The 15,224-nt window shown below is 38.9% G+C and overlaps 1 protein-coding gene across 4 annotated transcripts in view; it reads left to right on the forward strand.

Moving 5' to 3' along the window:
* Positions 1-15,224, forward strand: part of LOC138750153 (trinucleotide repeat-containing gene 6A protein-like) — a 188,093-nt gene that overhangs the window by 58,504 nt on the left and 114,365 nt on the right. For all 4 annotated transcript variants that reach the window (XM_069912294.1, XM_069912293.1, XM_069912295.1 and 1 more), the window contains exons 3-4: positions 9,938-10,028; positions 10,739-10,760. In XM_069912294.1, coding sequence (XP_069768395.1) covers positions 9,938-10,028; positions 10,739-10,760 — 113 coding nt within the window. The remainder of the gene's footprint in view (positions 1-9,937; positions 10,029-10,738; positions 10,761-15,224) is intronic.

Here is a 15,224-nt window from a genome sequence, read left to right on the forward strand (position 1 = left end):
GACAATCTAGTTCTCTCTGCACATTGGCCACTGTAAGACACAGCATTTAATTGTTTGGAGAAGGGGTGATCTTCTCCGTTGCCACATCATTTTTCGCCTCAAATTGCACATAGAAGTTCAATTCATGTGGGAGGGAGGCATTATCAGCACATGCAGATGGTGTAGTCTTGTGGTTAGTGATATCTTGGATCCCCTTCCTAATGAATTTCATGTCCTTGCTGTCCAGGAAATGACGGCATGCGCATGCTTTGCCTTCCTGATGGCCTTAGATAGTTTGGCTCTTGCAATCATTAGGGCTGCCCTGTAGCCTGCTCTGAAGGCAGCATCTTGGTTTCTGAGCAGCACCCGCACGCCCGCAGTCATCCAAGGTGTCTGATTAGAGTGAATAATGATGGACTTCGGCACAGTGACGTCATCAGTGCACTTACTAATGTAGCTGGTGACTGTTGCCGCATACTCCCTCAGATTTATGAATGCCCCCTGCTGACCAGGATTGGTCTGGAGCGTCTAATGGGTGTTCTATATGCTGGGATTAGCATTAGAGAGATGTAGTTTGAGTATCTGATGTGAGGGCATGACATTGGAGATGTTCGTATACACAAGGTCCAACGTGTTCACCCCTCATTGTAGCAAAGTCCACATACTGGTTTAATTTAAGTTTGCCTTGTTGAAATTCCCAGCGATGACGATCAGTCCGTCAGGGTGCGAGGTCTGCAGTTCATTTATTGCCTCATACAGTTCCAATATTGTCTCTTTAACGTTTGTGGTGGTGGGGGTGGGGGGTGGTGTGCGGGGAGTGGGATGTATAAACCCACTGTGAGGACCATGGTGAATTCCTGTGATAGATAAAAGGGTTTATATCTGACAGTCACAAATTCCATCAGTGTTGAGCAGTGACCAGAGACTCATACTGAATCCTTACACCATTCCATCTTATACCAATGCCATGGGCTTAACCACACAGAGCAGAAATAAGGTGAGCACGTCCAGCTGAATGGCAGCATCCGGGACCCTGTCACTGAGCCACGTTTCAGTGAAAACCAAAGAACAGCAGTGCTTGGCTTGGAAAAATAAATAAGATTCTTGGTGCTGCTTTCCCTTGTGAAGCAACTGCCTGATCTTATTCTGTAGGCACCAAAGAAAAGTATAGGTGAATAAAATGTCTTTGATTGTAGATAATCCAAGAGATTATGGGCTGATTATTAGTTACAGCGAATGACAAAACTGCTGTGGTTATCCAAAATGGTATTTTCTGCATCTCAAATGCTCAGTAAATGGTTTGTACATGTGTTTTAGAGTGATGGACAAAATTTCAATTTCAGTTTTTTTCTAAAATCTAAGATTTGGAAGTATAACTGTGCTAGATGATTGTACTTTATTATCTACACTCCTGTGTTTTAATTATAAATGCACCTGCTGCTAGAATAGCGCAGCACAGATTATTTTGTTTTAGTAACTTTAAAATAATCTCAAACTTAAGTCCAGTTTTGTGTGTCTGTATATACATGATGGTTAAGAAATATTTGATTTTACTGAAGTGTTGAGAGATGAGAATTTTGGCCACCCTGTTGAGATTGAAAGAGCTCACAAACCTCCTGGAGGAAAACCACTGAACAAGAGCTGCATTCTGCGCTAATTAAGTTTTTCGATATCAAAATAGAGAGATTATTTCAAGTTTTGAACAAGCAGAAGAAACATTTCTTAACTTAGCAGAGACACATGAGAATATTTTAATAGGAGGAGATTTATTTTTTGTTTAGATCTACTAGAGGATCTAAATAAATAAATAGGATTCTCATATTGGTGTCATTGAGATGTTTGAATTTAATAGATGCATGGAAGAAAATTCACCCTAGAGAAAGGGATTATTCTTTTTGTTCAAATAGGCATGATTTTTAATCTAGAATTGATTTTATTTTTAATATCAGCACAAATACAAGGAAAAATTTTAGAAGTAGAACATAAAGCAAGAATTTTATCTGATCATTTGACTTTATTATTGACAATTGTGTTGCTTGATAAAGAGAAATCTGTTTATAGATGGAGATTGGATTCATTATTATTAAAAAAGAAAAGATTTTTGTGATTTTTGTAAAATTAGAAGACAAATTCAAGTATTCTGTGACACAAAATTGAACTCTGTGCATGGTGTTTGTAATATGGGATGCTTTAAAAACCTATTTGAGAGGCCAAAGTATGTTTTACCTAAAATTAAGGAGAATATTAAAGAAATAGACCAATTCGAACACGAAATAATGACTTTCGAATAAGGACTTCAAAGGAAAAGCTCTGAAGATAAATGTAGACAACTAATTAATTGAAAGCTTCTATACAATACATTGCAGAGGTATTATAAGTTAGAGGAATGATCACAAAGTACTTGCATGACAATTAAAAGTGTAACAGGTTTCAAGAACGATTAATGTGATTAAAAATTATTTGAATATTAGTTAAACCTCAAGAAATAAATGAATCTTTTGAGAGTTTTTATTCTGAATTATATAGCTCAGAGACTTTAAAAGATGAAAATAAAATTTACTAAATTTGGATTTGTTCAAACTTTTATATAAATTGGATTAAGGCATTATATAATTATCCTAAAGCTAAATTTGTGACTAATGTTCTATTTAATTTGAGAGATCCATTAGACAAGAATGTCCTTTATCTCCTGCTTTGTTTGTATTAGCTATAGAGCCACTAGCAGAGGCAATTAAAGGGAGTCAAGAAGAGCATAAAATTATTTTATTTGCAGATGATGTTCTAATGTATTTGACCGAACCTGAGATTTCCTTGTGAAAATTATTTTTTAAATTGGAAGAATATGGTAAAATTTCTGGTTACAAAATAAATTGGGGAAAAAGTGAAATTATTGCCCTTACATAAGGAGATTATATTTATTGTCAAAGAAGTTCTCAATTTAAATAGCCAAAAGATGGGATTAAATCTAGAGATTCGTGTAGATAATAATTAAAAAAAATTATATAAATTGAATTATTTTCTGTGAAATATAAAGTGTTCACAATCACTCAATGGGGAATAAGGAAATGGCAGACCAATTAAATTCTTACTTTAGTTCTGTTTTTACAAGAGAGGATACAAATAACCTCCCAAGGATGTTGGGAAACATAGAGACTAATGCAAGGGAGGAACTGAAAGAAATCAGTATCTCTAAGGACATGGTCTTGGGGAAATTGGTGGGATTGAAGGCAGATAAATCCCAAGGGCCTGATAATCTACATCCTAGGGTACTCAAGGAAGTGGCCATTCAGATAGCAGATGCTTTAAGAATTATTTTCCAGAACTCGATAGACTCAGGATCAGTACCCATGGATTGGAGGGTAGCTAATGTTACCCCACTATTTAAAAAGGGGGGTAGAGAAAAAGTGGGGTATTATCGGCCGGTGATCCTTACATCAGTAGTGGGCAAAATGATGGAATCCATTATTAAGGATGTAATAGCGGAGCATATGACTAGCAGAGAAGGGATCGGACGGAGTCAACATGGATTTACAAAAGGTAAATCGTATTTGACAAATCTATTGGAATTCTTTGAGATGGTGACAGGTAAAATAGATGGGGGAGAGCCAGTGGATGTGGTGTACCTGGACTTCCAAAAGGCCTTCGATAAGGTCCCGCATAAACGACTGGCTTCCAAAATCAAGGCTCATGGGATTGAGGGAAAAGTATTGATGTGGATTGAGAACTGGCTGGCTGGTAGAAGACAGAGAGTTGGGAAAAATGGCTCATTTTCTGAGTGGCAGGCGGTGACCAGTGGGGTACCACAGGGATCTGTACTGGGACCCCAGCTGTTCACAATTTACATTAATGATCTGGATGAGGGGATTAGATGTAATATCTCCAAATTTGCAGATGACACTAAGCTAGGAGGGGTTGTGTGCACGGAAAAGGGAGTCAGGAAGCTCCAGTATGATTTGGATAAATTGAGGGACTGGGCAGATACATGGCAAATGCACTACAATGTGGATAAATGTGAGGTTATCCACTTTGGTAATACAAACCGGAGGGCAGATTACTATTTGAATGGCAATAGATTAAGAGATGGGGAAGTGCAGAGAGACCTAGGGGTACTTGTACATCAGTCTCTGAAGGCAAGCATGCAGGTATAGCAGGTGGTTAAAAAGGCAAATGGTATGTTGGCCTTCATATCAAGAGGGTTTGAGTATAGGAACAAGGATACCTTACTGCAGCTGTACAGGGCCTTGGTGAGATCACACCTGGAGTATTGTGTGCAGTTTTGGTCACCTTATCTAAGAAAGGATGTTCTTGCAATGGAGGGAGTGCAAAGGTGATTCAGCAGGCTGATACTGGAATGGCAGGAATGACTTATGAGGAAAGATTGCGCAAATTGGGATTGTACTCGCTGGAGTTTAGAAGATTGAGATGGGATGTCATAGAGACATATAAAATTCTGGCAGGACTGGACAGAACGGATGCAGATGGGATGTTTCCAATGATGGGAAAATCCAGAACCTAGGGCCATGGTTTGAGGATAATAGGCAAACCATTTAGGACCGAGATGAGGAGGAATTTCTTTACCCAGAGGGTGGTGAATCTGTGGAATTCATTGCCACAGAGGGCAGTAGAGACAGGTTCATTAAATATATTTAAGCGGGAATTAGATATATTTCTTCAGTATAAGGGTATTAAAGGTTACGGAGAGAAGGCGGGGACGGGGTACTGAACTTTAAGATCAGCCATGATCTCATTGAATGGTGGAGCAGGCTCGAAGGGTCGAATGGCCTACTCCTGCTCCTATCTTCTATGTTTCTATGTTTCCACTCTGGAGACAGTCTTGGAGAACAGGTTCAGCTTTATTTCAAGTCTGCAGTGTCGGGTGTCCCTAGTCAGAGAATCTCTCCTTTGTACAGTCCCGCGCTCAACATCACCCCTCCTTCTTCATTTACCTTCTTCCAATCAGAATCCCAAGACATTACAAAATTCTCCTTCTCCCTTCCATTAATCCAGATATCACTCAGTTCCTCTCTCCTCATACATCGCATTTATGTTAATTAGTTCATTCCCTCCTTTGGGGCATCTAAGTTAATATTCATGTCTCTATTAAGCAAGCGCAATATCAGCTATAGACTACCTTAGGTCACTGTACCAGCATGAACCAGATCCTTGCATTCTTGGGGCTCGAGATAAGAAGGGGCCCACTAGCTAGTACTGTCTACTCTCAAGTACTGGCTACTCTCAATTGCATTCCATCACTTTTCACAGAATGGTGCGAGTTTAATCACTTTCAACCATTTAAAACATTGAAGAATTTTTTTTTTTAAAATGGATGCTAGTAGGAAGGGTTAATTATATTAGATGAATATATTCCCAAAAGTACAATACCTTTTTCATACCCTACCTATATTACCTCAAATGTTTTTTCAAGAATTGAAAAAACATGTAAGGAAATTTCTTTTTGGAAAAGGTAAACTGTTAACTTCAAGAATTATTATCAAACAACTCAATGAGATTTCTCATCTTTTTTTTGAAGGAGCAAAATACCAGCTTGGGTAAAAATAGAAATGGATAAAATAGGGATTCTGCAATGTATTTTTTACTACAAACAGGAACTACTAAACATGGAGTCCATAAATCTAGACAGAGGTGGGAACTGGATTTGAATATTACAATTGGTGATCAAAGATGGTCAGATCTATGCCAAGATTGTATGATAAATACTATTAATGTAAGGTATAGATTAGTTCAGAATAATTTTTTACATCTGCTTTATTTGACCCACAAAAATTGAATAGAAGGAAATCACATTTATCAGATCAATGTTAGATGTGGTGAAGAGTCAGGAACTTTCTTGCATTCAACTTGGTCATGTCCCAAGTTAAAGCCTTTTGGGGTGGACTTGAGGAATTTTTTGATAAGTTACAGATACTGTATTCCACAAAATCCAGATTTATTTCTATTGGGAAATATAAAAGGTACAAGACCTATCAATATACCAAATGAAATTTGTTAAAATAGCATTAGTGGTGACAAGGAAGTTTATTCCAGTGACCTGGAAATCAGATTTACATTTAGATATGGGAAGATGGAATGCAGAAATTCAAATTTGAGAAATAAATCTGGTATATTTTTGCAAATTTGTCACCTGTATATGTAAATTTTAGGTATAAATATGTTGTGGTGTTATTCCAGCCTTTCAAGACCTGTGTTAATCTTATTCCCTAAATTGATCATATAAACCTTCCTGAAGTCCAGTGTGTTGGAAAACATCCTCCAAGCAATCCATGAAGCTATTTTTTTATTTTTCCTTTACTTTATATATCCTTTATTTCTTAGGGGGTAGGGGGTTTAGGGAGGGATGGAAAGGGAGGGGTTATAACCATATAACCATATACAGCACAGAACAGCCGTATTAGTCCATACCGGAACAAATCCCCATCCTTCTAGTCTCACTGACCAGCACCTGGTCCATACCCCTCCAATACTCCCCCTCCATGTAATTATCCAGTCTTTCCTTAAATGTAAATAACATCCCTGCTTCAACCACCTCAGCCTGAAGCTTATTCCACATCCCACCCACCCTTTGCGTGAAGAAATTTCCCCTCATGTTTCCCTTATAATTTTACCCCTTCCTCTGGTTTGAATATCCCCCCACTCTTAATTGAAAAAGCCTATCCGCATTGACTCTCTCTGTTCCTTTTAAAATCTTGAACACCTCCATCAAATCCCCCCTCAATCTTCTACGCTCCAGAGAAAAAAGGCCCATGCTGCTCATCCTTTCTCTGTAACTCAAACCCTTACATCCTGTCAACATTTTCGTGAACCTTCTCTGCACTCTCTCTATTTTATTTATATCCTTCCTATAATTTGGTGACCAAAACTGCACACAGTATTCCAAATTTGGCCTTACCGATGCTTTGTAAAATTTGATCATAACATCCCAACTCTTGAATTCAGTGCTCTGATTTATGAAGGCCAACATTCCAAATGCCTTCTTCACCACACCATCTACCTGAGTATCAACTTTGAGGGTACTATTTACCATAACCCTTTGTTGCTCTGCACTCCTCAATTGTCTACTATTTAATGTATATGACCTATTTAGATTTGCCTTTCCAAAATGCAACACTTCACACTTATCCGTATTAAATTCCATCAGCCATTTCTCAGCCCACTCCTCTAGCTTTCCTATATCTCTTTTTAAGTTATGGTAATCTTCCTCACTGTCCACAATACCACCAATCTTTGTATCATCTGCAAACTTACTTATCCAATTCTCCACTCCTACTTCCAGATCGTTAATATATATAACAAACAATAGTGGACTCAGGACCAATCCCTGAGGAACTCCCACTAGTCACCGGCCTCCAATTGGACAAACAATTTTCTACCAGTACTCTCAGACACCTCCCATCCAACCATTGCTGAATCCATTTCACTACCTCCTTATTTATACCTAATGCCTCCACCTTTTTTCCTATTCTCCTGTGGGGAACTTTGTCAAAAGCTTTACTAAAGTCTAAATAGACAACATCCACAGCCTTCCCTTCATCAATCTTTTTTGTAACCCCTTCAAAAAACTCTATAAGGTTTGTTAAGCATGATTTACCCCTGACAAAACCATGCTAACTACTTCCTATCAATCCCTGTTCTTCCAAATATTTGTAAATGCCATCCCTCAGAACACTTTCCATCAACTTACCCACCGCAGACGTCAGACTCAGGTCTATAATTTCCAGGTTTACATTTGGATCCTTTCTTAAACAGCAGAGCAACATCCTCTGGCACTACCCCTGTGACCAGTGACAACCTAAATATCTCTGTTAATGGCCCCACTATCTGTACACTAGTGTCCCTGAGTGTCCTTGGGAATACTTTGTCCGGACCCGGAGATTTGTCCACCTTTATCTTTTTTAATACTGCTATCACTACCTCCTCTGTTATCCGTATATGATTCATGACCTCCCCACTATTTTTCTTTACTTCAACTGGTACAATATTTTTTTTCCCTAGTGAATACTGAGGAAAAGAAATCATTCAAAATTTCCCCCATTTCCTCTGACCTCACTCAGCCTACCCTCACTATCTACAAGGGGTCTAATTCTATCCCTCACTAATCTTTTACTTTTAATGTACCTATAGAAACCCTTTGGATTAAATCTTACTCTTCCTGCCGAAATCTCTTCGTGCCTCTTTTTGGCCTTCCTAATTTCTTTCTTAATATTTTTTCTACTCTCCTTGTAGTCCTCCTTCAATTTCTCATCACCCTGCTGTTTATACCTCTTGTACACCTCCCTCTTTCTCCTAACCAAATTTCTAATATTCCTTGAATATTAGAAGGCTCCCTATGACTTCCAGCCTTTCCTTTGACCCTCACTGGGACATATGAACTCTGTACTCTCAAAATTTCTTTTTGAATATTCTCCATTTTTTCATTTACATTCTTTTCTGAAAAAATCATGTCCCACTCAATACTTCCCAAATTCATTCTTATTCCTTCGAAATTTGCTTTTCTCCAATCCAGATCCTCAACTTTAGGCCCTTCTTTGTTCTTCCCTAAAACTACCCTAAAAATAATAGAGTTGTGATCACTAGACCCAATTTGTTCTCCAACATTAACCTCAGACACCTGACCTATCTCTTTCCTTAACAGGAAACCCAGTATTACACCGTCTCAAGTCGGTTCCTCTTCATATTGATTAAGAAAACTATCTTGTACACATTTGACAAACTCTAGCCCATCCAGCCCTCTTACTGTATGGGTATCCCAATCAATGTGAGGGAAGTAAAATCTCCCATGATCACTACCTTATGTTTATTACACATATGTGCTATCTCCTTACAAATTTGTTCTTCCAATTTTCTTGGCCCATTTGGTGGTCTATAATGCCTCCTCCAACCCTCAATTCCATCAAACATCCTCACTGGATGATCCCTCCAAACCATCCTGCCACCTCACGGCAGTAATGTCCTCCTTAACAAGCAGAACAACTCCTCCCCTTTTTTTTACCCCCTGTTCTATCACATCTAAAACATTTGTATTCTGGAATATTTAGTTGCCAGTCCTGTCCCTCCTGTAACCAGGTCTCACTAATTGCCACAACATCATGATTCCAAGTGCCAATCCATGCTCTAAGCTCATCTACCTTGTTCACTATGCTTCTTGCATTAAAGTACATTAATTTCAGAGAATGACCCTCACATATATTCCCTATTCTACCTTTTACCTTAACCTCCATCCTTCCTTTGTTATCTTTATTATTCTTAACTAGGAGGCCATGCACCCTAGACACTGCTCACAAACTCTGCTCCCCACCCCCCTGCCAAACTAGTTTAAACCCTCCCCCACAGCTCTAGCAAATCTGTTTGCCAGGATATTGGTCCCCATCCAGTTCAAGTGGAGTCCATCCCTTTTGTACAGGTCCAACTTTCCCCAGAAGAGATTCCAATGATCCAAAAATCTTATCCCCTGCCCCCTGCACCTGCTCTTTAGCCACGCATTCATCCTCCACATCCTCCTATTACTACCCTCTCCAGCCCGTGGCACCGGCAGCAATCCAGAGATTACTACCTTAGAGGTCCTGTTCTTTTAACTTCCTGCCTAATTCTATGTATTCCTCTTTCAGGACCTCATCCCCACATCTAATTAAGTCATGAAATGATTGAAACTCTTAAAATTTAAATTATTGTTTTATATAATTATTTATTATATGTATGGAAATTTTATTTATATAAAATATTAGAAAAAAAAAAGAACTTTGAAAAAGCTTGTATTTGAACCTGGAAGCTTTTTTATGAGCTAGTAGTAATCAAAAGGTTAAAGCAAGGGTAATCCTGTAAGTAGATTCCACAGAGCTTTTCCTATCTTCCAGATATGTCAAATCAGGCCTGGTGTTCGTTTAAAAGCAGAAAATGAATCATGGTCAACATAGTCTTCAAAATTGCTTTTTCTCTTTTGCAGGGATAGAGTGCAAGAAAGGGAAGAACAGTTGATGGAAGAAAAGAAAAAGAGAAAAGACGACAAGAAGAAAAAGGAAGCCGCTCTGAAGAAGGTATTTACTGAATGCCCCTTTTGGAAAAGCTGCCTAATAAAATCAGATTATGTAGAATATATACCAGAGCTTACAAAATACAAATTTTGAAATGCAGAGAAGGAAATTAAGTCTGAATTGGAATACTTGCATTCTTGGAAAACTTACAAGTTTACTCACAGAATATTCAGAATATTTGCAAAAAATATTTGAGTAATGGTTTATATCCAATGCTTTCCCAAATAGTGATTATAGTATAATAGAAAACCAAGTGCTACTTGTAGTTTTGATTATGTATTATTCCCCTTGAAGAAAACACCAACCTTTTTAACAAACGTGTGCATGTGACAGTCCTCTTTTCAATAAGACACTTAGGAGGGAAATAGTTTGTAAAGGTATTTTTATAAAATTTTATTTTATTGATTACTGAAACCCCATTAATGGTTGAATGAGACTTAGATGCTGCAACATCAGGGATGAACTGCTCCTTTGTTCACCATGTTCTATGAAGTGCCATCAACATATTCATTAGCATGTTGAGCATGCAGGTGTTTTTATTAAACTCCTTTTTGTATTTTTAATGTATTAGTTGATTGTGATGAACAAGTTTATGCATTTCTTTAATATTAAAAACAAAATATTTTCAAAAATGCAATATAAACTGCTGTTTATTTGTTTTTCTAACTTTAAGTGATAGCTTTTTTAACTAATGGGCATTACTTTTGTTTCAGGCAATTGAACAAAAAAGCAAAGGTAAGATGTTCATTGTTTTCTGTTGGTCTTGTTTGATAATTACTTGGTAATTTGCCATACAGATGATTTCCTGGATACATAGAGCTAACATTGCCGAGGAGTGAAACATGAAAATCTGCAGACGCTGTGATTGTAGTAAAAATACAAATGCTGAAGGGTTTCAGCAAATTTCACAGTGTCCATAGAAGCTAAAGATATATTACCAATGTTTCGGGACTGAGCCCTTTTTCAAGGTATGGGTAAAAAGCAGGTACACACCTGAATTAAATGAAAGAGCAGGTGGAGGACAAAAGCTGTTAATTGGATATGGGACAGGAGAGTGGAAAGGTGAGAATTGATTGTTGGGGGGTGGGGGGATGTGGGTTGGCTCTGGATCCAGAGGTGGGAATAAGGAGACATGGAAAAGGGATGAGAGAGCAAGAGGAAAGGAGACATAGTGATAGTTGAAGGGGTGTGGGTGTGGGTGGGGTTATGTGAATCCATCCAGTTGGAGATTGCCCAGACAATATGGGGTGTTCCTCCAATTTGCAGGTGGTCTCAATCATTTTTACCTTCTATTATTCAGTGTGTTCCTTAAGCAATCAATTGAGGTGGTTGTCACCTGAAACCTCTGAATCATTTTCTTGCTCATGATCAGCAGAAACAGTTATTTTGAATGACCCTCCCAATGTTCCCATAATTCACAGTGTTTTTCCAAAGTCCTTGTTGCTGTTATTGTTGAGATAATATATCTTGCATTAATGAGCTTCATTTGCTCCTAAATTGAAGTTCAATCCACTGAGATGGAGCCTGGATTGTTAAATGACAACACAACTGCACCAAGTGTGAGAATATCAATTATTTGCATCCTTAATGCTACTTTCCAAAGTTTACGGTACTGACAAGGCATTTACAATTACATTGCCAGTGATGGAGTCCATCATCCCCACAGGTTTTAAGGCAGAGGGCAAAAGTAAAAGTGCTCAATGATTACCAGCCTGTGGCACTGACCTCCACCATCATGAAATCTTTTGAGCGTCTGGTGATGCAACATATCAAGGTGCACCTCCCAGATATGCTGGACCCATTTCTATTTGCCTACAGTTGGAACTGTTCTGTGACTATGCTATAACCTTGTACCTCCACTCTGTCCTGACCCATCTGGAGAACAATGCCTCGTATACCAGGCTGCAGTTCATTGACTTTACCTTAGTGTTTCACACAATAATATCCCAGAAGCTGGTGGAGAAACTGTCCTTGCTGGAAGAGAGGAATGGATGGGGTCACAGAGGGAGCAGTCCCTTTAGAAAGCAGAGAGAGAAAGATGTGTCTGGTGTTGAGATCACAAAGTCAGTGGCAGAAATAATCCTAACCCTTATGTTGCTTGAGATGGACTAAGTGAAAGTCTTGGTGGAAATGGCATCAAAGTGGTAAAGTCGACAAGCTCATTCTGGACGAGGCTGCACCAAAGTAGTTGTTGATGTAGTGGAGGAAGATTTGAAGGGCCTTGCTTATGTAGGCTTGTAGCATGGATTGCTCCATGTAGCCAGTGTAGGTAATCATGGCTACCCCTTTGACTTGAAGAAAGTGGGATGATTAAAGAAGTTATTGAGCGTGAGGACAAATTCTGCCATCCAGAGGAGGAGGGTGGTGGAAGAGGACTGGTTGGGTCTGTTGTTGAGAAAGACACTAAGGGTTTTGAGACTTTTTGTGTATGGAGATTGGTCATTCATTATGGATTGAATGGCTAATGGCCATTCAAAGATAAGTGGAGGAGCTGAAAGACTTAGATTAGGCAGAGAAGTGATCATTGAAATACAAATGTTGGAAAATGTACAGTCATGCACTTTGGTAGAAAAAATAAATGGGCAAACTATTTTCTAAATGGGTAAAAAGTGAAAATACCAGATACAAAGGGACTTGGGAGCCATGGTGTAGAATAGCCTGAATGTAAACTTACAGGTTGAGTCAGTGGTCAAGATAGCAGATGGAATGCTATCTTGCAATCTTTTTAAGAGCAACGGAATATAACAGCAATGATAGAATACAAAACATACAATATTGCAACACAGTACTGGTCCTTTGGGCCTTGATATTGTGAAAACCCATATATTCCTTAAAGTACTAAACCATCCCTACCCTGCACCCTCTATTTTTTCTTCCATCCATGTGCCTGTCTAAAAGTCTCTTAAATGTCTCTAATGGTTTATCCTCCACCACCATCCCTGATACGGCATTGCAGGTACCACTACTGTGTCCCCTAAACCCATCCCTTCAATCTACATATGTCCTCTAGAGTTTGCTATTCCTGCCCTGGGAAAAAGGTGCTGGCTGGCCACTCTATCGATGCCTCTCGTAAACTTGTAGAACTCTACTAAGTCTCCTCTCATCCTTATACAGTCCAAAGAGAAAAGTCCAAGCTCTGATAACCTTGCCTCATGTGACTTATTTTTCAATCCAGGCAACATCCTGGTAAATCTCCTCTGCACCCTTTCTATAGCTTCCACATCCTTCCTAATATGAGGTGACCAGAACTAAACACAATACTCGTAAGTGTGGTTTCACCAGAGATTTGTACAGTTGCAATATGACCTCTTGACTCCTGAACTCAATCCCCCTATTAACATCCTGCAGGCCTGAACTATCAACTTGCGTGGCGACCTTGAGGGATGCATGGATTTGGATAAGGTCCCTCTGTTCATCTACACTCCTAAGTAACTGGCCATTTCAAAGCTGTACAGCCTTCTGCTTTATCCTTCCAAAAGCATCACCCCATCACCTGGATTTAACTTTATCTGGTACTTTTCTGCCCAACTCTGCATCCTGTCTATATCCTTTTGTAACCTACGACAGCACCGTCCACAACTCCTCCAACCTTCGTATTATCAGCAATGACCCATCCTTCCGCTTCTTCGTCTAGGTCAGGGGTTTCAAACTCAAATTCACAGAGGACCAAAATTAAAAACTTGGATTAAGTCGTGGGCCAAACTAAATATTTATTGAAAATTTTCAACAACATCTGGATATTTTCTCTTCTTTCAACATATATAACGTTAAACTTTTTCTTATTAAAATAAATGTTTAATAATAGTTTTGGTTAAACTCTTTCCAGAAGAAGCATTAACAAATGAGAAATAAAATATTTAATCAATAATATTTCTCTATAGCCTTTAAGCTCCTTTTAAATGTATTTTTTTTCACAGCCAACAAGTCAAAAAAATAACAACTTGCTTCAATGAAAAACCAATCTTTCTACTATGAAAGTTAACCAAAGAAAATATTAATCCAAGCTGAGCTTGCTACACTGTGATTTACTCTGATGCACCTGGGTTTAAACCAGATACTTGGCATCTCTTTTTAGATACAAGTTCATCAAACTCTGGGGTCAGAGTCTGCCTCCCACCTGTCTTGAAAGGTCCTGTTTTGTCTTTCGTTTGGCCATTTTTCGTAAAGGGTTTATTACATGTAAGTTGGGCGACAGGTCGCAGACGCTAATGAAAGTAAAGAGAGGAGGTGGGGGCGTTTAGTGGGCTGATGGGCTGGCGCCAACGCATTTGCAAAGCTTTCTGGGATTTGTAGTATTAGTTGTGCATGCGCTATACTGGTGCGGCAGCCAGCGGGCCAGCTCTAATACATATTTGATATGATCTTACAGGCCAAATATAATTATATCACGGGTCAAATTTGGCCCGAGGGCCTGAGTTTGACATGTGTGATCTGGGTCATTTATAAAATTCAAAAAGAGCAAGGGACCTAGAGCAGATCCTTCTACTCTCTGCTTTCTACATGCAAGCCAATTTTTTAAATCACACAGCCAAGGTCCCATGAATCTCATGCCTCATGACTTTCTGTACGTGTCCCTCATGGGGGACTTTGTCAAATGCATTACTAAAATCCATGTAGATGATATCTACTGCCCTAACCTCATCAATTTATTTTCTTACCTCCTCAAAAAACTAAATTAGACTCATGAGGCATGACCTTTCCTTCACAAAGATATGCTGTCTACACCTGAGTAGACTACACCAAATCGTCATATATTCTATCCTTAAGAATACACTCAAATAGTTTGAACACCACTGACATAATACTCACCAGTTAAAAATTCTCAGGAATTTCCCTATTACTATTTATAAATAAGAAGATTACTATTCCTTAATCCTCCGGCACCTACGCTGTGTCCATAGAGGACTCAAAGATCATAGCCATAGGGGCCAGCCTTCTCTGCCCTTCACTGGGACCAACCACCTATGCCCCTCACTTCCCATAGCAACCTGGGATATATCGCATCTGGCCCAGGGGACTTTTGAAACTTAATGTTTTTAAGAAGATCCAGCACCTCTTTAATCTTAACATTGTTCAGCTTACAAACCTGTTCTATTTCGACCATGACCTGAACCAGGACTTTTTCTCTTGTGAATGCAGAAGCAAAACATTAGAAACTCCTCCATGACGAGGCACATATTGTCTCCTTTATCCTTTAGC

The sequence above is a fragment of the Narcine bancroftii genome (assembly GCF_036971445.1).
Source record: "Narcine bancroftii isolate sNarBan1 chromosome 12 unlocalized genomic scaffold, sNarBan1.hap1 SUPER_12_unloc_2, whole genome shotgun sequence".
NCBI classification, from domain to species: Eukaryota; Metazoa; Chordata; class Chondrichthyes; order Torpediniformes; family Narcinidae; genus Narcine; species Narcine bancroftii.